Source organism: Pagrus major, chromosome 2 (assembly GCF_040436345.1).
Source record: "Pagrus major chromosome 2, Pma_NU_1.0".
NCBI classification, from domain to species: domain Eukaryota; kingdom Metazoa; phylum Chordata; class Actinopteri; order Spariformes; family Sparidae; genus Pagrus; species Pagrus major.
In genome coordinates, this window is record NC_133216.1 from 12,072,384 (window position 1) to 12,097,747 (window position 25,364).

The window sequence follows — 25,364 nt, forward strand, 5'->3', positions numbered from 1 at the left end:
GCATGAAGTAAGTCAGCACTAAGCTGCTATCCCTGCAAAGGAAAGGAGCGACCAGTTTCCTCCACCTGCTGCTGCTTTATCAAACTTTGCACAGCAAGAACAGCATTGTTCAACATTGGAATTACAACCTTCCCCTGTTTGGCTCATCAGACGGGGAAGTACCAGCACCTTTTCCTCAAAGCCTGGTAACGTTGAACTGGGCATGGATAGCACACAGCATAGCATAGCACGGCTAAGCACAGGATTTTTAACTCTGGTTAATGTAATGCACATGTGTTCAATCTATGTGTTTGATCATTGTTTTGGTGTTATTGTGATCTCAGGTCAGGTTATTGGTAGTTTGCTTTGCTACACGGCTAATTTTGAAGTTAGTTGAATTATGCTTCACACAGACTCTCTCAGGGTCTTTGCATGCAAATAACCATCTTTTATTACCTGGCATCATGTCACACGCACACACACTTCTTCAGCCTTGAGCATATCACATCCACATGTGATATCAGTGAGCACATAATGTGAGAACCACCATTGTTTCTTTGTTCTGCCAGACACACACATACACACACGTACACACACATACACACACAAACACACACACACACACACACACACACCTGTATATAGTACATGTTAGTTAGATTGTGTCTTTTCACACTGTGTTAAATAAAATACTTTTGAACCTTCATGCTGTTCATTTAATATTGTACAAGAGTAAATGTTGCCAACCTCTACTCTGTCAATGACTCCAAAATCCTTTGACCATTACTAGCTGTTATGGTAATATTGGTTGTAGTCATTAAGTTAATAATTAATCAGAGTTACAAACAGTTTAGTACCTTTTTCTGACACTGATTTGGTGAATTGCCTATCTCTTCCCTTCTTCAAGGGTGGTGCCCCAAGGTGAGCTCATGTAAATTGGATCTTATTATTTATCACAATAATTATCCCTGATAATAATTAATTATTATTGATAGCCAAATTTAACCCAAAACTCCCTATTAATGTTGCACGAAGCACTACAATAATATGGATCTACATTTCTCAAATTACAGCCTCTATTTTCTAATTTAAGCCATCGTAGGTCCATGTTGGTGACATTAAGTGTGGAGTCTACAATAATATTGGTATTCAGGGTAAAAGAGTGTGTAATTAAGATATTGAAATGGATGCTGTAGTGAGATTAAAGCTGCATATTAGCTGTACATCCACATGTGCATTTATTCAGATTTCAGTGCATCCTGAAAACTCTATGCCCACTGCTAACTTCAAACACACAAATCACTTTAGAGAGGAATAACTGTGGGTGTGTGCTGCTTGTGTCATCAGTGTTACTGATACACTTTACACCTATTATAAATACTCACATCAGCAGTTAACTTGCACAGTGCAAGGGGGGTGGCTTTGTTTCAAGGTACTGTTTTCAAAGTTGACGCTTAGTCTTGTGATATTTGTGATAGGAACTTTTTTAACCAAGTGAGACATGTTTCTGTTTATAATGTCATTTGTAGAAGGCAGCTGACATGAGACTATGATGTTACATTTGAACATGTTGAATTTAATGGTATTTGTCTTTGGTAAAGACAATGTCCTCACTCCTCACTGATGCAATGTCTGACATTCATATTTTTGTTAAATATCCAGAACAGCTGCATCCATGTCTTTGTTCCTCTGGTTCCTCACTTGGAGGCCCTCCTCAGCCCTCTCCCTGCTGCTTCTCAGTGTAGTGGGCAGACAGACGGGGCTGGAGGTGGTTCAGGCGACAGTGTGCTCCCGGTGGGGTGCAACCAGAGACAAGAGCCTCTCCCAGGATGGAGATGTGATTATTGGTGGACTTCTTAATCTCTATTACATACTTTCAGCTGTAGAGGAGGGCTACACCAGGCTGCCAAGTTATGAACCTTGCACCAGGTAAAACTTAATGACACCATGTATTGTTGTTGATATCTCTTGATTAATATGTTGTTCATATGATGAAAGCACTTTGTTTGTATTTTTCTCTTTTTTTCCTTTGTTTTTTTTCACACATTTTGTCAATGATAGCTAATAGATAGCTAACCAGCCTGCAGCCTCGTTGGCTATCTACTAGCTAACATTGAAAACTTATGTTTTTGTTAAACTGTTTTTCAATTTTAATTAAAATATGAAGCTTAAAGGTTATGCAATGCTTATACACATGGCATTTTATAATGGGTTGGCTATTAATACAATTGTTTAAGTTTTATTTTTCTTTGCAGTTTTTGATTACAGACATACATAAGACATATATGTGTATATATATATATATATACTTTATATATATATATATGATTATCAGTGATTATTAGTGGACTTTTATGTGAACGTTTATTTTGTTCACTATTCTTTTCTCCTCCTGTGATCTCAGTTTAGATATAGAGGCATTAAAATATACATATGCTATGGTCTTTGCGGTGGAGGAAATCAATCGTAACAGCACCCTGCTACCAAGAGTGAAGCTGGGCTACCGTATACTTGATAGCTGTGGCAGATACCCCTGGTCTCTGCAAGGTGCACTGTCAATGGTTGGAGGAGACACACACAGCTGCAATTTAACAGCTTCTATGCCTCGATCTGCCGCTTATGACCATCCAGGAGAGACAGCAGGTATGATTTGATACAATTTAGTATGCACTTAACAATTCCTATGTCCATGTTAGTTGTTAAATAATAACTTATGTGATTTTAGTATTAAATGATTGCTGTTATATAATTCATGTCTAATGCTATCAGCAGGTGGTCAGCTTGTTCCTTTGCTCATTTGTGCTGTCTCCTCGACAAGCATAATGCTGTCTAGGATCCTAGGCCCTCTCTCTGTGCCAGTTGTGAGTTTCATTACAACAGGAAATAAATCTCTGATTAACATCATTTTTATACAGTCTACACAAAGAGTCTGATAAGATTTTATAAAACATTTTATAAAAAAATAAAATGGTATTATTGCTGTATAAACAGTGTCAAAATAATAATTCTGTGTCTTTCCCTCAGATCAGCTACTTGGCTAGCTGCCCCTGTCTTAGTGACAGGACAAAGTTTCCTAACTTCTTCAGAACAATCCCCAGTGATATTTACCAAGCCCGGGCCATGGCACAGCTGGCCATACACTTCAACTGGACATGGATGGGAGCCGTCGTAGCAAATACGGATTATGGTCGATTTGCAATACAGGTGTATGGTTTTGGTATTATAGTGTTAATTACCTGACAAGGTTACTCATGTTGTTCCTTGATTTATACAAATAAGATATAAAATATAATAATAACATATAAACTGCTTTTTTTTTTACTTCCATATTTCAGGTATTTCAGGAGGAGATTCAGGGGAAAGGAGTGTGTTTGGAATTCACAGAGACTCTCCGCAGAGAAACTATAGTGAGTGATGCCAGACGTGCAGCACTCACAATTGAAGCTTTGACTGCGAGGGTTATTCTGATCTTTTGCTGGTATACAGATGTAAAGAAATTATTTCTGGAACTGGCCAAGAGAAATGTGAGTAACTGGAATTAGTATTTTCATAGGCAAAGGATTCCTCTTTTAGACGAGAGAATTTTATTTATCTAACAGTTGTTTTTCTTGGGGTAGTTATTTCAGTGTTTTCTTATTGTAGGTGACAAACAGACAGTTTCTGGCCAGTGAGGCTTGGAGCACCAGTGATGATCTTCTTCAAGATCTTGCCATCTCTAAAGTGGCAATTGGTGTTCTTGGTGTGGCCATTCGAAGTTCAACAATACCTGGATTTGAAAATTATCTCAGGAGTTTGCACCCAAGTCATCGTCCTGATGATGAATTCTTCAGAGAATTCTGGCAAAAGGAGTTTGGATGCACTCCTGGAGCTGAACATTCACAAGAAACACAATCTTCATATTCCTCTTCACCACGCAGAACATGGTCTGACCATTCATCAAATGTTTCTTCTTCATCTCCGACCAAAGAGAATCTTCTGAAAGCTTCTCTACCAGCCTGCAGTGGGACAGAGTCCCTGGAGGGAGTGCAGCATCCCTTCACTGACACCTCTCAGCTAAGGGTGGCGTATAATGTGTACCTGGCTGTTTATGCTGCTGCCCACGCCCTCCACAGCCTTCTCTCCTGCCCCAACAGAGACAGCCCTCCTGGAAACAACAGCTCCACTTGCTCCTCTGCAAAACACATCAAACCCAGAGAGGTAAACAAAAGAAAAATATGATTGTCATCTCATCCATAAGATGTAATGTAGTTTGAAAAGGTTTAATTAACTATAAATGCATTTTTTGTTGTGCATAATTTGTCCCAGCTGTTGCAGCACTTGAACAAAGTGAACGTCACCACACCACAAGGAGAAATGTTTTATTTCCAAGGTGCCGACATTCCAGCAAAGTACGACCTCATCAACTGGCAGAACACCCCTGAAGGGTCACTTAAACTTGTTTTGATTGGTCGTGTGGACGGGTTTGACCTCCACCTTAATGAGTCGGCTATTCAGTGGAGCACAGGATCCAATCAGGTAGTCGCATCAACAAGTGGTGTCAAGGCTACTAAAAATTACCTGTTGCAATGACTGTCTGGCTTTTTGTTTAGGTTCCTGTTTCAGTGTGCAGTGAGAGCTGCCCCCCAGGTACCCGAAAGGCCAACAGGAAAGGAGAACCTCTCTGCTGCTTTGACTGTATCCCATGTGCTGAAGGGGAGATTAGCAATACAACTGGTGAGGAAATCACTCCACTGGGAAAGGGAAATTCATGTTTGCAAGTTCAATTTTCCCAGTTGTGTTTCACTTCCTACTCACTCTACCAGGTTCTCTTCACTGTGAGCGTTGTCCATCTGAGTCCTGGTCCAACGTTGAACAAACAGCCTGTGTCCCTCGTCAGCTGGACTTTCTTTCCTTTAATGAAACATTGGGCATTACTCTGACCACTGCAGCTGTGTCTGGTGCTGCAGTGACAACAGCTGTGTTTGTGGTGTTTATTTTCTACCACAAAACACCTATGGTAAGAACCAAGAACAATTTACTGACTGTATGCATTTGACATTGATGTCACATTTTTCTCTGATAAAACATTGCATTGTTTAAATGGCCACACACACATGGCAGCTGTGTCTGGTGCTGCAGTGACAACAGCTGTGTTTGTGGTGTTTATTTGCTTTCGTCAAACACCTATGGTAAGAACCCAGAGGAAGGAAAGAGTTGAAACTTGTGTTACATTTCCCTCCCATAAAGCATTGCGTTGTTTAAATGGCCACATCTTTGTCTGTTAATCTGATTCACCTCTAGGTTCGAGCCAACAATTCAGAACTGAGCTTCCTGCTTCTTCTGTCTCTGAAGCTCTGCTTCCTGTGCTCACTGGTCTTCATCGGTCGTCCATCAGTCTGGTCCTGTCGGTTCCAGCAGGCAGCCTTTGGGATCAGCTTTGTACTTTGTGTTTCCTGCCTCCTGGTCAAAACCCTCGTAGTTCTCGCTGTTTTCCGCTCAGCTCGGCCTGGTGCTGAAACCTTGATGAAGTGGTTTGGTCCGGGCCAACAGAGAGGAAGTGTCTGCCTCTTTACTTCTGTACAGGTATGAATACTGGCCCTATGATGAAATCAAGAGAATATTTTATTACACTTCATATTGAATAATAACACTGAAATGTCTTCACATTCATTCAGATTATCATCTGTGCCATATGGCTGTCCCTGAGCCCCCCAGTGCCTCGACGTGATCTGGGTTTCCAAGGGTCAAAGGTCACCCTGGAGTGTGCCATGGCCTCTGTGGTGGGCTTCGCTCTGGTTCTGGGCTACATCGGCCTGCTGGCCTGCACCTGCCTCCTTTTGGCCTTTCTTGCTCGGAAACTCCCTGACAACTTCAATGAGGCCAAACTGATCACCTTCAGCATGCTGATATTCTGTGCTGTCTGGGTGGCCTTTGTCCCTGCTTATGTTAGCTCTCCTGGGAAGTATGTTGTCGCTGTGGAAATTTTTGCAATCCTGGCCTCCAGCTATGGTTTACTGCTCTGTATTTTTGCCCCCAAATGTTTTATCATTCTATTGAGGCCTGAAAGAAACACTAAGAAACACCTGATGGCCAGATAGTGTTTCTAGCTTGAATGTGAACTGATGACTCTTCATCATATTTGTCTGTTGAACCCCCAACTTGCCCTGGGCTGTTATCATGCATATCTTCATTTGTGTGCTATGTCAAGCACACAAGTTCGAGGTCGAGCTGTATGATATTAAGAATTATGTTGAAGCCACACATAGTTAAGACTTTGATACGTAACTGAATATTCAAGAATATTTCTGCTGTTCTTTGACATCATTAAATGCTAATGTAACATTCAAATGAATGGATTTAATGGTTGTAAATTAATATAATAAAGACACTTCACTTTCAAAATGGCTCACTGTCATATATTCTGGCCTTACATAGTTAAATTAAGTTGAACTTTTATTTAAAAAGCTGAGCTTTAAAATGACTCATTACATAGGACATCAAAATCACATTACTGAGAGAAATAATAAAGTCTATCACCCATTATTCTACACCCAGTTAATACACTGATAACTAATCACACATTGACATCTTTTTGCTTAAACTGCATGTACCCAGTAAGGACCACTAGATGGAAGTATTATACCACTAAATGATGCTCTGCTACATCTTTCCTCATCTCTCAACAAAGTTCCTTCCTTGTTTGGCTGGCAGTACATCTGCAATAATCTTGAGCAGCCTTGCAACAGCTTGATGATTCCCTACTTGTAATTTAAGAATTTGCTTTAAAGGTAACGAACAGTAACGTCCCTAATCTTATTGTTGTGCAAATTTATCAATTCTTTTGTCTCAAATTTAGAGCTCAAGTTCTGCCCAAATGCAAATTATTAATCAACACTTTAGAATGAGGTCAAGATACTTAATCCAATCAAATCCAATCAATTTTATTTATATTGCCCAAAATCACAATCACATTGACCACCAATGACAAACAATCCCCTTTAATAAAGTCAAGCCTAGTCCAATATCAAACTCAATAGCTCTGTTTCACTCTAAATTTTAAACCACCCGCAACTCCTTAACCATAATATGAGCTCACCAAAGCTAGAACCAAATTTAATTATTTACTCAAAGATACCAGCCACCTAAATACAGCTGATTTTTTTCATCAGAATCCATACATTATTCCCTGAGAAATTAACAAATGTGGGAAAATGTCCTATCTCGCAATGTTCAGGAAAGTGAGAAAGTATAGAGAAAGTCTGTTTCATACAGATTCACACCAGAAGGTCATGGAGTCTAGTCTGGGCCATGACCCATCTCCATCCAAGTTTTGTGTAAATCTGTTCAGTAGTTTTTGTGTAATCCTCCTGCACGACTGGCCAACCGCCCATCAAACTAACAGGCCCCAGACCACTTATAAACAGCAGATATATTAGTGTCACTGTCTGATACCACCTGCTAGGAGCAATTTAAAAGTGATATCTAATGCTACTTTTCCTAGTCATATAAAACATCAAAATATGTGCAGCAGTTGCTAAGATATTCTAAATCTGAACCGTGATAGGTTGAGCTCCAACAATTCAAATCATGCAGCTTCAGAGCATCTCTTTGTTACACAGTATGTGTTTGGTAACCATATATGTCTTCCAAATTTCACACCCTATAAAGTTCATTGCAGTGTTGGGCAGTAGCGTCGCTACAAGTAGCGGCGTTACTAGTTTAACTACATTTCTCAGTAGCGTGGTGGTAGCGTCGCTGTTTTCTGAATCAAATAGCTTTTCAGTAGCTTAGCTCTTTTATTAACCAAGTAGTGCGGTAGCGTCCACACAAGCTACATTTTTACAAACATCTCTGAAGCTCAGCGTAGCGGAGCTTTCTGCTGCGGTCTGAAATAAAAGGATCAGTCAGTGACGCCACCGCCATACACGGCCGTGTATGTGGAGCCGACAGAAGCACTTCCGTATGACGGTGACATCACGGACCAATCCTTGGGCTGGCTACAACGTCTCTGCTGCAGGGGAATACAGACAAGTTAGCTTGCTTGAGTGAGTTACGTTACTTGATGGAAAGATGGCAGAGGGTGAGGAGGACGGAGACGAATTGATCCCGAGGGAGTCGCCGTGGCCGTACCTCGAGAAATACATGAGTTTGAATGAAACAACAGAGAAAAATTATGTGTTCAGGTGCTTGCTGTGCAACCCCAAGAAGAAGCTGCTCTCAACGTCCAAGACTTCGAACACAAATTTAAGAACACACATTCAGGTGATTCCAGAATAAGCTAACACAACCATCGCCAACCAAGCTAATTATCACAAGTCAGTGCAGTCTGCAAACACCAGCTAACAACTTGCAAAAGACAAACTTAAATAATAAACAAATACAGTAACGTTACATATAGGAGGTAAGAGGTGGGGAAATGAGGGAACAGAGAAACACAAAATCAAAGTATGGTGGTTAGTCAAAATTATCAGCTTAAAATGTATGTAGATATAGCTACTAGTACAGAGTGGGCCTAAAAATACCACTTTTGAAACTGCCAGTTATATGGGATACTGGTAGATGGATAGAGTACTTTATTAATCCCAAAGGGAAATTAAAGTGTTACAGCCACTTGACATGATTCAAAATACAAAAACAATGAGAAACAAATACAATTAAAAGGCTGAATTATATAAATAACTAAATAGACTAACTCAAATATAAAATATAAATATAAAAGCTGAAACTAGAATACAGCCTAGAGAACCCTAACGAAAACTATAACTATAATATACTATTTGCTGAGTATACACTGTTTAATTATGTTAATGTGCTACAGTGTAGGACACTGTACATTAGTGCAAGTCAGGTGGATATTGCTATGGTAGTAAGGTGCATGATTGTCCATGGATGTTAGAATTAAGTGTGCATTGATAGTTGAATAATACAATATACAAAATTGTAGAATTTTATTTCTTTTGTAGAGGGTCCACCCAACTAAAATGGCCTCCATGGAAATGGAACGTGAGCTGATTGACAGTTTTATTGATCACTGAGATAGCTTTGCCTTGGAATGAAGTTGTTCCAATATAAAAAAAAAAATAGCTTCAATGTAGTTAAACTACTTTTGCCATGTTGCTGTAGCTTAGCTTGCTACATTTCTCTGGGGGGTAGCTTCGGTGTAGTGAAGCTTAATTTAATGTAGAGTAACTGGTAGCTTAGCTCACTACACTTTCCAAGTAGCTTGCCCAACACTGGTTCATTGTTAAATAGTGTTGGTACAATGCATCCATGCCTGTAACCCATCCAACACCTTTTACCATTAAGGAAGCAGGTAAGTGTGAGGGAGTAGTTTACCGACTTGTGTGGCCTTAACTTTGCTGTTGTCAGTGCACAGAAAGCCTGACTGGGCCACCTTCTCTCTCATGATCAGGTTCCTGCTCATTCTTGTGTCAGTTTTGAAGTAAAACATAAAACCTATATTATCTTTAATTGGTTGCCATAAAACCCTTATGCATTTTATAAAGCCATACCTCTGCATATGGTAGTTATGTTTCATGACCACAAAGAAGAGGTTTCAACCGCCAAGAAGAGGATTAAACAATGTATGTTAAGAAATCACAGATTGTAGCTTAATTGTTAGCTTGATTGTAAGCGCTTAATTACAAAGCAGCACTTCCCATCTTGTGGAGGTCGGATAGAAGTAGTATGTTCATGTTATTTTTCCCCCAAAGCTGATTTCGTATTTTATTTCACATTCGTATCTTGCAGACAGTGACCAATTGAGACAAATACGCTGTTTCAGTCAGTGAAACTGAAAAACCCTCTCTTAAACGCTCTTTTTCTGTAATGTCTTACAAAGCAGACACTGAATCAATCACAGTGAATTATAAATTAGTAGCCTGTTTCTTTGAGTGGCAACATTACTCAATCTCTTTCAAAAGTTGAATTGCATACAGCAGCTACAGTATAATAATGAATCTACTGTAGATATTTTTGTCAAATGATGTCAGTGTGCTAGTTATGATCTGCAAAACAAACTGCAAAACAACAACAGCCAAGCAAACAGCCTCAATTGATCCCCTCTGTGCCACCTCTTTGTCAGTGTGTAATGGGATATAATTGCTTGTAAAATTAACAATGATGGAGGTGAGGTGAGAAACACCTGCGGCTCATCAGTTCCCCCTTAACCCCCCTCCCGATTTAATGCTGATGAAACTTAGTCCTGTGAGATTAGATGACCATTTGAGCTTTTGAACTAGTTTCTCGAACCCATTCTCACTTTGTTAACTCACAGCATTCAAACCACCATGTCATGTTGAAGTTCCTTAAAGTCATAATGTAGTTGCTTCTTACTAGCAGCTATGACACAAGCATAGTTGTTGACATGCTTGTCTACATACATTGTGTGGATAATTACAGAGTATATAGGCGGATCAGAAAATCATGAAACTAGAATATCTTTCTTGGATGCCTTATCTTGTACACTGTAAACACAACTTAAAACGATGACACTTGCAGAGGTAACTTTGCTGGAGATTAAAGATCATAGGTACAAAAAGTGACCGCAGCAACAACAGCCTCAGTTTGTTTGTTTTCTTAAAGGAAAAGTTCACCCAAAAATGAAAATGTAGTCATAATCTACTTACCTCCTTGCCGATGGAAAGTCAAGTGAAGTTTCATAATGTACAAAACATTCCTAGAGCTTCACCGTAAAACAGTGTTGCAGCATTCTCCTCACCAACAACCCTTTTTAAAGCTGAAAACTTCTATTCATCTGCTGAGCTAAAAAGCGTTAGCAAATACCTGTCTGAAGTGTGTGCATGAACTTGACCGCTTGTCGATCGCGGTGACTTCTTGAGACCTGGACAACGCCGGAAAAACTGTATCCATTTGATTTTCTCTTTTTGTTTGTTTATTGACATTTTTAAACAAGTCCCCATCTACTTCAGCTTTTTTGGAGATTGCTGCAATGATGTGAAGCTCCAGAACTTCACCTGACATTATGTCAGCATGGGGTTGGGAAGATAATAACTGGATATTCATTTTTGGGTGAACCTTTCCTTTAACATTCAGCCATTGTTATAGCTGACGATATTCTGCTGCTGAACTTTGCATTCAATGTGCCTTAATCTGTCTTGCAGACATGTTTAATTAATTTCTAACATAATCTCTGTAACATCTGGTTGGACAGTCCAGTCCCATAGCTGGTTAGGTTTATGTAGATAGCTAGTATAGTGAATGGTTGGGAGAGGATTGGTTGTGGACCACTGCCACTGACTTGGTGTCCCCCTCCAAGTCTGCCAAGCTCACCAGAGTGCAATGTGCCAATCCAGGGACAATTAGACTTTGTGTCAGTTTCAGCTAACAAGAAAATGGGGTAGGAGTTACTGAGAGGTTTCATCACCTCTAGCAAAGGCCAGATTGTGGCCTCCTTTTACATAGAGACACGCCACACCTAGCTCTCTCAGTCACAGGTGCAGAAGTGGACTAGGCCTGTTTTCCTAGGCTCTCTTGCCATCTGCTGTATTTGAACCAGATGCAATTAAGATACTCCAACAGGCCCAATATGCCTGCTGTTGTGCTACGTTTCAGTGCATGAATAGTGCTGCTGCTTCCTGGCCAGGTGATGCAAGCTGGTGCTACACCTGAACCCAACACTGGGGTCTGATACCAACCTATTGAGCTGTACCCTTTCCACCCTTTCAAGGACAGTGAACCAGCAGTGAGAGGGTCAGTCGTGGAAGAGGTTTTCAGATCTTTGTTTTTGAGGCATTAAAGCATGTAAACCTATTCTAGCAGTAACCCCCCCCCCCAAAAAAAAATATGAACCTGAAAATGAGCAGAATATCTCTTTGACACATTCTCTTTTTGACTTGCCTTCACCATATGAATGAAACTGTGAGAAAAGTTAATGCCAAAACATTCTCCAAAAGGTCTTCATAATGGCCTGACCTTCACTGAAACAACACTGTGATAAGGCAGCCACGAGGGGCCCAGTTTTTGTAAGTCACTGTGGATTAATTTATCAAAATGAAAATCTAACTCTGTTGGGCCATCAGTGGTCACTGCCCTCCATGCAAATGCTGGATTTCTGTACCACCCACCATTGTATTATTGCTTTGCCCTCACCTTTGAGAAAGGTGATTTAATGCAGTGTCATCCTGTTTACTATCATTCTGCCATGGGCTTCACATGCTGTTATAAATATCCTGAACAACATCTGTGCTATGCAGAGCAGGAGGGGGGTATGTCATACTGTAGATATGTTAGTAGTGCAAGTTGGATCTGTCATTAATATAATTTGGTTTACAGGTGGATGTCTATGGCTAAGATATTAACTTTCTCCTGCTGTGTTGATAAGAATTTATTAGAAGTTGATATTTTTATTTTAGGAACCGTTGACTGTTTATTGCACCTCTTATCTGTATATGTAATACCAATGCTAAGTTGTCTAACTGAGTGTACTGTACATATTTAAAGTGTCCAGAACGGCTGCAACCATGTCTTCGTTCTCCTGGCTCTTCACTCTGTGGCACCCCTCAGCCCCATCCCTGCTTCTTGTGGGGCTTGTGGGCAGACAGCTGGGGCTTAGGGTGGGGTTGCAGGTGGTTCAGACAGTGACTTGTTCTCGTTTGGGTTCACCGAGCAACCAGGGTCTGTTCCAGGATGGAGATGTAGTTATTGGTGGGCTCTTTAGTCTTTACCACAAGACTCCATCTACAGCCCACGACTTCACCCAGCTGCCAGACTACAAACCTTGCACCAGGTAAAACTCTGAACTGCATTGTTGACTGTGAATACTGTATGCATATGTTTAACACATGCTAATTTTGTTGTTAAAAAGTTACAAAGATGTTGTTTTAATTGCTTATCCAATGATGATACAAATTGATTACCTATATTACTTACAGATTATTAGAAAGCAGCTTAACACATTTTTACTGATATTTCTCTCATCCCTTTCCTTTTCATCTTCATTTCAGTCTGCAAAATCTCCCGTTACAGTACATATATGCTATGATGTTTGCACTGGAAGAAATCAATCATAGTACAAACTTGCTACCAGGTGTGAAGCTGGGCTACCACATTCGTGATAGTTGTTCCCTGCACCCTTGGGCTATGCAGGCAGCAATGTCACTGGTTGGAGGAGACAGCACCAGTTGTAATTCAGCAGCCCAGCCAGACTACTCTGAGGGCATTGGAGAAAGGAGAGGTACTAAATCAAGTTCACATGGAACTGTTGTACATTCTTCTCTATTAATAACAAGTGAATGCAATGTGGACAGCATGAACACGGCTAACAGAACCAAGCACTATTTTGATTTAACAAATGACTTTCATTATATCTCATAATGTCATCAGGTGATCGGCCTGTTCCTTTGATCATTGGCGGTTCCTCATCTATAGCAGCCAAGATACTCTGCAGAGTCCTGGGGCCACTCTCTGTGCCTTTAGTGAGTTCCATCAACATCCCCAAAGTTATTGGTGTTTGTTTTTAAGGAGAGTTGGAATTGAAATAAGAAAAGTTTTTCACTCAGAATGTTAAAATCAGATTTTCACTTTGTGAGACACTCTTTGGTTTAACATTTACCGTTAAACATAACATTTATAGTGTTTTCAACGCACTTTGATGGACTTTGGTGCGTAAATAGTGGCTCATTTATTTTTTCTTTTCATGTGCTTTTACTGGAAGCATAGGTTCACTGGAAAATTGACACTAACTGTACTTAAATAAGTAAAATACAATGAATACAAGTTGTTTTTGCTTGTAATAAGAAAATAAAACCTGTCAATTGGACAAGTGCAAAATTGTTTAAAAAGAAGTCCCATTTATATCTCTGAATGCTACTTTATAAGTGATTGTGTCTTATGTTAAGTATAATAGATTTTTGCTGTCCTGAAAGTAAAATTAACTGAAAAGTAAAGCTGAAATACAAGAAACAAACACTAAATGTGAGAAGAAAATGTCTTAATACTGGTGAAATGTCTATCCATGTAGCAAGATAAATTGACTTGACAGGAAATCTTTAAATAGGCTGGTTTGGTCTAGTAATAAGTAGGTGTTCAAAGATTTAACATAATTGGAGACTGCTCGGTGATTTTTTGCTTTCTTAATGTTAGCACACTGACAAACTGATGGCAAAGGGACGAGAAAAATGTAAGTGTGAATGATTATGATTATGCTGATACTTTTTTGTGAACGATTATGGTATGCAGCTTCACTCTACTTTAATGTAGATTATTTCACCACTACATTACTCAGTTTCAAGATTTCCTGATGAATTAAGGCATACAAGACATATACTAGATTGTACATATATACCACGAATTAAATGGTTGAAAATACTAAAAACACTTTTAAAACAAGATGATTAATTTCATATTTCTATGATTTTAAATCCTGTCAAGGACAGAACTTTTTGTGTATTTCCTAAACTGTCTTCTCAGAGTAGACAACATAACCCCTGGGTGAAAATTAAATTACTACAATCTTTATGATTGTTTTATCCAACTGCCTGATTCCCAGACACTGGGAGTCCCCCCTCCTCCTGGGTGTGTGCCTAGATTCTACTGTAAACACGCCCATTCATTCAATTGCAGGGTCCCTCACAAAATCATACTCGGCATAGATACCGTATAAACCTGAACCATATTTTTCTACCCCATTACATCTCAGTGGCAAATATAACACTTTCATCCCACTACATTAATGTAAAGCTTTTGTTAGTTTAGTTAGCGTTAGCCCTACTGGTTACTTTACTTAATTTATTCATATATTTTTTTAACAATAATCTAAGGTTGTAGTTAGGTTATATTATTATAGGTTAAGCCACCCAGCAGTATATAAAGTTATTTAAACACATTAATGCATACATGTATTCATGTATGTATGTATGTATGTATGTATGTTTCTTGTCTTTTAGGTAAGCTACACTGCTAGCTGCCCTTGTCTAAGTGACAGGCGCCAGTTTCCTAACTTCTTCAGGACAATGGCCAGTGATATCTATCAAGCCCGAGCCATTGCTCAGCTTGCCATTCGCTTCAACTGGACCTGGATCGGAGCAGTGGTAGCAAACAACGATTATGGCCACATGGCAGTAAAGGTGTTTCCATTTTGTTGTAGAAATAGAAATAGAAGAAAAGTTATGCCATACAAGATACAATATTTTAATACTTTTCAATCATTTAATCTTTTTGCTCCTTTCAACTGTATATGTCAGGTATTTCAGGAGGAGACTCAGGGGAAAGGAGTGTGTCTGGCATTTGTGGAGACTCTCCAAAGGGAAAACATCGTGAGTGACGCCAGACGAGCAGCAGTCCGGATTCAGGCCTCGACTGCAAGAGTGATTCTGGTCTTTAGCTGGTATACAGACGTGAGGGAACTGTTCCTGCAGCTCGCCAAAATAAATGTGAGCAACTGAATCTATCAAAAGGCAATCTGGATATTATCCAATATTTTGACAGACAATGTGGCTTTTTAAAAAAACTTTTCTAACTTGATGATGATCATGTCATGTTGCTCTCACCAGGTGACAGACAGACAGTTTCTGGCCAGTGAGGCTTGGAGCACCAGTGGCAATCTCCTCCAAAATCTTGTCTCTTCTAAAGTGGCAAGTGGTGTTCTTGGTGTGGCCATACGAAGTTCACCTATACCTGGATTTGATAGTTATCTCAGGAATTTGAAGCCATCTAGTCGTCATGACGATACCTTTTTAAAAGAATTCTGGGAAAATGAGTTTGGCTGTAGTCCTGCGGCAAACAGATTGCTTCAAAAGACTTCTCTACCAGCCTGCAGTGGGACAGAGTCCCTGGAGAGAGTGCAGATTTTTTTTACTGACACCTCTCAGCTAAGGGTGACATATAATGTGTACCTGGCTGTTTATGCTGCAGCCCACGCCCTCCACAGCCTCCTCTCCTGCCCCAACAGAGACAGCCCTCGTGGAAACAACAGCTCCACTTGCGCCTCTCCAAAACACATCAAACCCAGAGAGGTAAACACAAATATGTTTATTTCAAAACTCCCATGAGAGGCATTTTAAACTTTCACAACCCATGTTTACAAATTTCCAGGGGATTGATAGTTGTATTGGGGACATTAAAACAAAGTACTGTTCATCTACTTTTGAGTAAAATGTCAACTATTTCAACATTTGATGGTTTCAGCTGTTGCAGCACTTGAACAACGTGAATTTCACCACACCACAGGGTGAACTGTTATATTTCCAAGGTGCCGACATTCCAGCAAAGTACGACCTCGTCAACTGGCAGAACACCCCTGAGGGTGTTAAACTTGTTTTGATTGGTCGTGTGGACGGGTTTGACCTCCACCTTAATGAGTCAGCTATACAGTGGAGCACAGGATCCAATCAGGTAATCACATCAAGTTGTGTCAACCTGCTGTTGAAATGTTTCTGTCAATTCACATGAAAACAAATAATAATTGGGTTTTTGTTTAGGTTCCTGTTTCAGTGTGCAGTGAGAGCTGCCCCCCAGGTACCCGAAAGGCCAACAGGAAAGGAGAACCTCTCTGCTGCTTTGACTGTATCCCATGTGCTGAAGGGGAGATTAGCAATACAACTGGTGAGGAAATCAAGACATAAGATGGTCCCTTAAACATTTTATTCAGCCAGTGCTACAATAGCAATAGTACAACATTCTAATATGCAACAACCTTGATGCTTTTCAGGTCATCTCTGTTCCCCGTTTAAGTTTATTTATGGCTTTTGCGTGTCTTTCTCTCAGGTTCTCTTCACTGTGAGCGTTGTCCTTCTGAGTTCTGGTCCAACGTTGAACAATCTGCTTGTGTCCCTCGTCAGCTGGACTTCCTTTCCTTTAATGAAACATTGGGCATTACTCTGACCACTGCAGCTGTGTCTGGTGCTGCAGTGACAACAGCTGTGTTTGTGGTGTTTATTTTATATCGTCAAACACCTATGGTAAGGATCCAGGGTAATGCAATAATGACACACTGAACATTTTTGACAACTCAATTTTGGTTTATTCTGGCAGAAATTAATTCTGCATTACTGTATATAACGTAAATATTTGTTTAAAATAATCTAAATTAATACATTTTGGGTTAAATGTGCTTGTCTTTTCAATTCTCATTCTAAGGTTCGAGCCAACAATTCAGAACTGAGCTTCCTGCTTCTTGTGTCTCTGAAGCTCTGCTTCCTTTGCTCACTGGTCTTCATCGGTCGTCCATCAGTCTGGGCCTGTCGTTTCCAGCAGGCAGCCTTTGGGATCAGCTTTGTACTTTGTGTTTCCTGCCTCCAAGTCAAGACCATAGTTGTTCTGGCAGCATTTCGCTCAGCTCGCCCTGGTGCCGCAGCCTTGATGAAATGGTTTGGTCCGGGCCAACAGAGAGGAAGTGTTGGCCTCTTTACCTGTATACAGGTCAGAGTTGCACATGCACTTTTTATGAACAAAACTGCTATATTTTTCAAAATATTATATCATTATATACATTAGCCTGACATTGTGCAATGTTTTCATTAAGGTTATCATCTGTATTATTTGGCTTTCACTGAGTCCTCCAGTGCCCCAAGCTGACTTGGACATCCCAGGATTACAGGTCACCCTAATGTGTGCCATGGCCTCTGTGGTGGGCTTCTCTCTGGTTCTGGGCTACATCGGCCTGCTGGCCTGCACCAGTCTCCTCTTGGCCTTTCTTGCTCGGAAACTCCCTGACAACTTCAATGAGGCCAAACTGATCACCTTCAGCATGCTGATATTCTGTGCTGTCTGGGTGGCCTTTGTCCCTGCTTACGTTAGCTCTCCTGGCAAATATGCAGTTGCCGTAGAGATTTTTGCAATCCTGGCATCCAGCTATGGTTTACTGCTCTGTATGTTTGCTCCAAAGTGTTTCATTATTCTTTTGAGACCTGAGAAAAACACCAAGAAACACCTCATGGCCAGATAGCTAAAACATTAACAATGCATGATGTAACATAAAAAATGAGAGTGATATTAATTTAGAAAATACATTAAAGCCAATGTATTAAGCTCTTATATGCCTATCAATCTGCATCCATTTATTTCATTAATATAGTATCTATATATAGTCATTTTTATCAGAGTAGTCATAACTGATGAATTTCTGCTACCATCAGCTTTTTTAGACAACATAATATTAGGTTTATTCACACAGACAACCAAAATGTTTTTTTTTATTGATCCAAAAAACAAATATTTTGTATTGTTTTTCAACAAATCAAACTTTAAACCATATACTATATTTTACTTCAGTTTTCACAACAGTTACTAATATAACAAGCCTTGTACAGCATAAGACAAATAAACATGAATAAAAGTAAGATCCAAGGTTGTGTTTTGTTTTGTGATGCAACAGTTGAAAAATGTATTTTATGTTCTGAGAGAATCAGAGTTCTGAAAGGGATTTATATCAAATTGAATTTTATAAAAATGTAAAGAATTGCCCTTATTGGGGAGGTAATTGTTGCACTGTTTCCATATATGAACTGGATCTAAAATTATGTAGCCCGAGGAAAGATAAAGCTGGTTTGGAGGACTTGAACCTATACTGGCTAAATCACATCCTGTTCAGTCAGGCCCCAGGATCTAACCAAATTTGCAGTAGTCTCATTCAAAGTGCCCATAATAATAATGAAATCAATATTTTAAAGCAGTAAATTATCATCATGTTTAGGCAGTTATTGAACACAGATCTGTATCCTAACCCTAACCCTTTTACCCCTCCAGATCAAGCTGTTTAGTGCCTCAATATTACACAGAAAGGGAACAGGAATCATCCTGTTTAACATCCTGCCTAATCTTGTGAATACCCTCAGAATATCTGACCTTAACCAGATGGAGATTGGAGTATTTTTCTATTCCTAAATAGCCTATGTACCATAATACCCAGGGCCACCCAAAGGGGGGGAAAGGGGGAACGCTTTCTGGGGTCCAGCCTGTAGGGGGGCCAGCAGTAATAATTTTTATCCTAAATACAAGCAATGATGACAACATTTTATTTTGAACCAAAATACTCACTGTTACTCATCAAAACAACAAAAATAAACGTTTTATTTATTGTTGCTTTGGTAAAATGTCGCCTGTTTAATTTCTCAGGTCATGTGGCAGCTGGACACATAACCTGCAAAAGGTACTGTTCTAAACTAACCAGTAGTTTGTGTGAGTGAATTTCCTTGTTATACCAGGACCTGCACATAAATCAGGGTTCCAGAAAGGAGATAAACAAGAGCTGGTGAGGGCTTCCGACCCAAATAATATTAAAATTATCAGCTTTTTTCCGTCAGCAAAGAAAGTAAGTTGTTCCTATCTTTTTTCTTTTTTTTAGGGAGAGTTCACTGAGAGCGATATTCTTAGTTACACACTCACACCGGGAAGCTGTCCAGTACAACCACAGTCTGATCTGTTGGCCACTGAGCAGCCATACTGGAGCAGTCGGGGATAAGTGCCTTGCTCAAGGGCACCTCAGTTGTGATAATGGGGGTGGAACAAGTGAGAGTTGGGTAGTGTCAGTAAAGGAGCCATCAGCACCTGCGAGAAAGAGGATGATGTCGATAGTTGCGAATATGTTCCGCATATATTTATGTAGGAAAGCGAGTACATGACATGTAATAGGAGAAAAGTAGATCTGGGCAGGGCCCATCACTGGACCATCTCAGTGGCCCTCAATACATTACCAATTCTGTGTTTTTGCCATGTTGAAAGCCAAAATTCTCAACACATTTTGACCAAGAAAGAGCTCAAACACAAATAACGCTCTAGGTATAGAGAAGTTATATTCAATTGAGTGTAAGCTTTCCTCAGCATACAAATAAATTGTATGATTCGTGTTTTTATTATTAATTGGGAAGATATCTGGATTCTGTATACAAGTCAATGTCCTAATGGTAATGTAAATCAAACTGGAGAGAACAAACAGTCTTGATGTGACCCTCTATAACTGTTAACAATGGTCTGAAAGTGATCATTTGTAATTTAGGATGCTAATCCTTTCCCCTTAACTAATTTCATGTTCTCATGGCAGAGATCTTAACAACAGCTACAACTCTGCACTCGAACTGTATTTCATGTGTCATTTGTCATTTAATGACTGCAGTCATAAAATCACATTAAAGTTTATAGCAGTTTTGATGACATGTTTGTATGCCAGCCTTACTCATACCTCTTCAAAAAGAGGTTACCTGTATGGTTTTCTTCCTTCATTTTATAAGCTTTGGTTCTTTTTGCTTGGAATGATCATTTGTGCTGTTTCACTGAAACACCGAAGGTAGCAGGATCTGTTGTAAATGAGGCAGACCTGTATGTATATATATATATATATATATATGTGTATATATATATATATATATATATATATATATATATATATATATATATATATATACATATATAAACATGTGTTTGATCATTCAGACAAGAAAAAGGATTGACTTGCACTTACATATGGCATCCACTGATCACCTCCACCACCTACCTAATCAACAATAAGCATTTGTAATCAAGCTGTTGTTGTTTTTCTGTTACTCTTGAGAGGAGTGATGTGGGGTTGTGTGCACGTGCCATCATGTTAACTTGCTTGCAAAAAGGCCTTACATCTATTATAAATACCCACATTAATAGTTGGACTGTTCTGAGGAGAAGGAGGGGGGGGTGTTATGGTTTTGTTAGTCAGTGCCTGACCCAAGTTATGTGTTTGAAAATATATGTTTTGAACTTCAAATTGTTGTTTTTCTCTCCACAGGTGGATGTTTTAAAGCAAAAACACCAACTTTTTTGTACTGTATTTGATCTGATTTGACTTTCATCAGAGGAACTGTTTATAGATGTTGAATGTATTGCCTATGAGATACAAGTTACCCAGCTGAGTATAAATTCAAAGTGTCCAGAACAGCTGTATCCATGTCTTGGTTCTCCTGGCTCTTCACTCTGTGGCATCCCTCAGCTCCATCCCTGCTCCTTGTAGGGCTTGTGGGCAGACAGCTGGGGCTCAGGGTGGGACTGCAGGTAGTTCAGACTGTGACTTGTTCTCAGTGGGGTACACCCAGCAACCAGGGTCTGTTCCGAGATGGAGATGTAGTGATCGGAGGGCTCTTTAGTCTTCATTACCATCCTCCAGCTATAGACCACGATTTCACTCAGTTGCCGCACTACAAACCTTGCACCGGGTAACAATCTGAACTGCACTATTAACTGTGATTATTGCAGAATGACAATGATATAACAGCAGTTTGTATCTTTGCATCATAAACTTCAAAATCTACACAAGTACTGGTGGCTTTACAGAATCAATCAGAAGTTTGACTGATATTTCTCTTGTTTCTTTTCTCCTGTGGTCTCAGTTTCGAACGTGTTCCACTGCAGTATATATATGCTGCTGTGTTTGCGGTGGAGGAAATCAATAATAGTACTATGCTGCTACCAGGTGTGAAGCTGGGGTACCATATTTTTGATAGCTGTGGTCGACCGCCTTGGGCTCTCCAGGCAGCACTGTCACTGGTTGGAGGAGACAGCACCAGCTGTAATTCAGAAGGTTTTACAGATTATTCTGCTGGGTATGGAGAGGGAATCTTAACAAGGAGAGGTAGCTTGTTGTGCATCTATATCATACTGTGTCCTTTACCAAATGAAATGATGACAGTGAAACAAATGCAAAGCTGTGTAAAAGAGAGATCTCTTTTTTTAAAACTTTCTGTAGAAATTATTTGTCATGTAACAAAACTTTCACACTGTCATCAGGTGATCACCCTGTTCCCTTGATCATTGGTGGCGCTTCATCCGTAACAAGCCAGATACTCTCCAGAATCCTGGGGCCACTCTCTGTGCCTGTAGTAAGTTTTGTTTTGCATACTGCATTAACTGTAACTGTAACATATACTGTAACTTTTAATCCTTATTTTCAGGTAGATGCTGCCATCTTTAATTCATTGTGTTTTATATGAAGCACTCTTTTAATTTTCCTCTGATTTTCCTCTAAACTGCAGTGAGGCGTCTCTTCTAAGGACAGAAAAACAATTTTTGAAGACGAAGACACAAATTCTGGATGAAAGTCATCTGCTTTTTTAAAGACTGTTTTTTATTTCAATAAAATTAACCGATTATCTTAATTATTTAATCTTTCAGATTAGCTACCTGTCGAGCTGCCCCTGTCTAAGTGACAGGCGCCAGTTTCCTAACTTCTTCAGGACCATCCCCAGTGATATCTACCAAGCCCGAGCCATTGCTCAGCTTGCCATTCGCTTCAACTGGACCTGGATCGGAGCAGTGGTAGCAAACAATGATTATGGCCACGTGGCAGTAAAGGTGTTTCTATTTGTAATGTACACTGTTGAGAACATTTTATAATAAGCTACATAAATGCATTTCATTCATCTAATCGTTTTGCTCCTTTCAACTGTATATGTCAGGTATTTCAGGAGGAGACTCAGGGGAAAGGAGTGTGTCTGGCATTTGTGGAGACTCTCCAAAGGGAAAACATTGTGAGTGACGCCAGACGAGCAGCAGTCCGGATTCAGGCCTCGACTGCAAGAGTGATTCTGGTCTTTAGCTGGTATACAGACGTGAGGGAACTGTTCCTGCAGCTCGCCAAAATAAATGTGAGCAACTGAATCTATCAAAAGGCAATCTGGATATTATCCAATATTTTGACAGACAATGTGGCTTTTTAAAAAAACTTTTCTAACTTGATGATGATCATGTCATGTTGCTCTCACCAGGTGACAGACAGACAGTTTCTGGCCAGTGAGGCTTGGAGCACCAGTGGCAATCTCCTCCAAAATCTTGTCACTTCTGAGGTGGCAAGTGGTGTTCTTGGTGTGGCCATTGGAAGTTCACCTATACCTGGATTTGCAAATTATCTCAGAAGTTTGCACCCAATTCATCGTCCTGATGACGAGTTTTTAAAAGAGTTCTGGGAAAATGAGTTTGGATGCACTCCTGGGGTCACACCGCTCTCTTCATATTTCTCTTCATCCCTCAAATCTAGCCATCCGTTAAATATTCCTAGTTCACTTGCCAATAGATCTCTTTGGAAAGCCTCTCTACCACCGTGCAGTGGGACAGAGTCCCTGGAGGGAGTGCAGCATCCCTTCACTGACACCTCTCAGCTAAGGGTGACATATAATGTGTACCTGGCTGTTTATGCTGCTGCCCACGCCCTCCACAGCCTTCTCTCCTGCCCCAACAGAGACAGCCCTCCTGGAAAAAACAGCTCCACTTGCTCCTCTCCAAAACACATCAAACCCAGAGAGGTAAATACAATTATCATCCTGAAGAGGGAAATCTATTCTTTAACAACCAATGATTTTAAACTTCTGTCAAATTTTCATGAGAATCATACTCCAAAAACAGTGTGTCAATATTTTGATGGTTTCAGCTGTTGCAGCACTTGAACAAAGTGAACGTCACCACACCACAAGGAGAAATGTTTTATTTCCAAGGTGCCGACATTCCAGCAAAGTACGACCTCGTCAACTGGCAGAACACCCCTGAAGGGTCACTTAAACTTGTTTTGATTGGTCGTGTGGACGGGTTTGACCTCCACCTTAATGAGTCAGCTATTCAGTGGAGCACAGGAACCAATCAGGTAGTCACATCAACAAGTTGTGTCAACCTGCTGTTGAAATGAATATCTCTGTCAACTCACAAAATTATCTAATTGAATGTTAATTGGCTTTTTGTTTAGGTTCCTGTTTCAGTGTGCAGTGAGAGCTGCCCCCCAGGTACCCGAAAGGCCAACAGGAAAGGAGAACCTCTCTGCTGCTTTGACTGTATCCTATGTGCTGAAGGGGAGATTAGCAATACAACTGGTGAGGAAATCACTCCAACAACAACTGATGATGGCAACTTTCATTTTCCCCAATGTGGTTTATTTTCATTCCCTTTCTTCTCTTGTTAATCTTCCAGGTTCTCTTCACTGTGAGCGTTGTCCTTCTGAGTTCTGGTCCAACATTGAACAAACTGCTTGTGTCCCTCGTCAGTTGGACTTTCTTTCCTTTAATGAAACATTGGGCATTACTCTGACCACTGCAGCTGTGTCTGGTGCTGCAGCGACAACAGCTGTGTTTGTGGTGTTTGTTTGCTATCGTCAAACGCCTATGGTAAGAATCCAAAGTAATGTTAACAAAACTAAACTGTGCAGTTGTATTTTCTTAATGATATGGTAAGATCCATTTAATTGAATTCCCTAACATGGCATTTTTTTCCTACAAGCTAAAGTGGACTACATTACTGAACAAAATACAAGGTTAATCTGAATTATTCCCCGTTTGTCTGTTAATGTGCTTGCCTTTTTTTAACATGATTTCTCCTGTGCAGGTTCGAGCCAACAATTCCGAACTGAGCTTCCTGCTTCTTGTGTCTCTGAAGCTCTGCTTCCTGTGCTCACTGGTCTTCATCGGTCGTCCATCAGTCTGGTCCTGTCGGTTCCAGCAGGCAGCCTTTGGGATCAGCTTTGTACTTTGTGTTTCCTGCCTCCAAGTCAAGACCATAGTTGTTCTGGCAGCGTTTCGCTCAGCTCGGCCTGGTGCTAGAGCCTTGATTAAGTGGTTTGGTCCAGGTCAACAGAGAGGAAGTGTCTGCATTCTCACTTGTATACAGGTACTACAGATGTGTGCAAGTTTCACGTAAGTGTTGGTGTACTATATTTTAAATCAATTCAGTTGCATTTTATTTAATTCAGGTTATCATCTGTGCCATATGGCTGTCCCTCAGCCCTCCAGTGCCTCGACCTGATCTGGGTTTCCAAGGGTCAAAGATCACCCTGGAGTGTGCCATGGCCTCTGTGGTGGGCTTCTCTCTGGTTCTGGGCTACATCGGCCTGCTGGCCTGCACCTGCCTCCTCCTGGCCTTTCTTGCTCGGAAACTCCCTGACAACTTCAATGAGGCCAAACTGATCACCTTCAGCATGCTGATATTCTGTGCTGTCTGGGTGGCCTTTGTCCCTGCTTATGTTAGCTCTCCTGGGAAGTATGTTGTCGCTGTGGAAATTTTCGCAATCCTGGCCTCCAGTTATGGTTTACTGCTCTGTATTTTTGCCCCCAAATGTTTCATTATTCTTTTGAGACCTGAGAAAAACACTAAGAAAAATTTGATGGCCAGATAGCTTGGATAAATTAACATGACTTGTCAATTTGCATGCATTTACTGCATTTATTCAGTACTGCATACTGGAATGAGAAAAGTTGTTTTATTATTTTGATTCCCCAAAAATAGGAAATACCATAGAATTATACTGTTTTTGCTAATAGTGTATCAACTGTGCATTAAAAATTCAGGCATTCATATAAAATTATTATCTTTGTTATTTAAAGGACCATTCAGTCATTTAAAAAACACTCTTTTCTCCACAGATTGTACCATGAATTTACACTGAAGGTTTTTATCAATGAAAATAATTAGTATCTGTACCTCACACATGCTTACATTGGGATCAA

At 40.1% G+C, this 25,364-nt stretch overlaps 3 protein-coding genes across 3 annotated transcripts; all 3 read left to right on the forward strand.

Moving 5' to 3' along the window:
* Nucleotides 1-1,654: 1,654 nt before the first annotated feature.
* Nucleotides 1,655-6,056, forward strand: LOC141012743 (extracellular calcium-sensing receptor-like). The gene is made up of 12 exons (XM_073486255.1): nucleotides 1,655-1,908; nucleotides 2,384-2,526; nucleotides 2,752-2,840; nucleotides 3,004-3,183; nucleotides 3,315-3,503; nucleotides 3,622-3,835; nucleotides 3,974-4,176; nucleotides 4,285-4,494; nucleotides 4,569-4,692; nucleotides 4,782-4,975; nucleotides 5,260-5,541; nucleotides 5,634-6,056. Exons 1-12 carry the CDS (start codon nucleotides 1,655-1,657, stop codon nucleotides 6,054-6,056), a joined length of 2,505 nt encoding a protein of 834 aa, XP_073342356.1.
* Nucleotides 6,057-12,440: 6,384 nt separating this feature from the next.
* On the forward strand, nucleotides 12,441-17,863 carry LOC141012753 (extracellular calcium-sensing receptor-like). The gene is made up of 11 exons (XM_073486268.1): nucleotides 12,441-12,706; nucleotides 12,924-13,135; nucleotides 13,303-13,394; nucleotides 14,865-15,044; nucleotides 15,162-15,350; nucleotides 15,471-15,932; nucleotides 16,105-16,311; nucleotides 16,398-16,521; nucleotides 16,684-16,877; nucleotides 17,056-17,337; nucleotides 17,441-17,863. The coding sequence occupies exons 1-11, from the start codon at nucleotides 12,441-12,443 to the stop codon at nucleotides 17,861-17,863; spliced, it is 2,631 nt and encodes an 876-aa protein (XP_073342369.1).
* Nucleotides 17,864-20,832: 2,969 nt separating this feature from the next.
* LOC141012761 (extracellular calcium-sensing receptor-like) lies at nucleotides 20,833-25,033 on the forward strand. Its single transcript, XM_073486280.1, has 12 exons — nucleotides 20,833-21,098; nucleotides 21,273-21,463; nucleotides 21,670-21,761; nucleotides 22,054-22,233; nucleotides 22,338-22,526; nucleotides 22,647-22,857; nucleotides 22,984-23,180; nucleotides 23,306-23,515; nucleotides 23,615-23,738; nucleotides 23,836-24,029; nucleotides 24,247-24,528; nucleotides 24,611-25,033. Exons 1-12 carry the CDS (start codon nucleotides 20,833-20,835, stop codon nucleotides 25,031-25,033), a joined length of 2,559 nt encoding a protein of 852 aa, XP_073342381.1.
* Nucleotides 25,034-25,364: the final 331 nt, after the last annotated feature.

What these genes read in the sequence shown, in the direction of transcription:
- LOC141012743 (XM_073486255.1), top strand. Translation starts at nt 1,655, where the DNA reads ATGTCTTTGTTCCTCTGGTTCCTCACTTGGAGGCCCTCCTCAGCCCTC. An exon ending in AACACATCAAACCCAGAGAG is followed by an intron (nt 4,177 to 4,284) that starts GTAAACAAAAGA and finishes AATTTGTCCCAG; the next exon opens with CTGTTGCAGCACTTGAACAA. An exon ending in TCTACCACAAAACACCTATG is followed by an intron (nt 4,976 to 5,259) that starts GTAAGAACCAAG and finishes ATTCACCTCTAG; the next exon opens with GTTCGAGCCAACAATTCAGA.
- LOC141012753 (XM_073486268.1), top strand. Translation starts at nt 12,441, where the DNA reads ATGTCTTCGTTCTCCTGGCTCTTCACTCTGTGGCACCCCTCAGCCCCA. An exon ending in TGCAGCTCGCCAAAATAAAT is followed by an intron (nt 15,351 to 15,470) that starts GTGAGCAACTGA and finishes TGCTCTCACCAG; the next exon opens with GTGACAGACAGACAGTTTCT. An exon ending in TATATCGTCAAACACCTATG is followed by an intron (nt 16,878 to 17,055) that starts GTAAGGATCCAG and finishes TCTCATTCTAAG; the next exon opens with GTTCGAGCCAACAATTCAGA.
- LOC141012761 (XM_073486280.1), top strand. Translation starts at nt 20,833, where the DNA reads ATGTCTTGGTTCTCCTGGCTCTTCACTCTGTGGCATCCCTCAGCTCCA. An exon ending in GGCCACTCTCTGTGCCTGTA is followed by an intron (nt 21,762 to 22,053) that starts GTAAGTTTTGTT and finishes TTAATCTTTCAG; the next exon opens with ATTAGCTACCTGTCGAGCTG. An exon ending in GCATTCTCACTTGTATACAG is followed by an intron (nt 24,529 to 24,610) that starts GTACTACAGATG and finishes TATTTAATTCAG; the next exon opens with GTTATCATCTGTGCCATATG.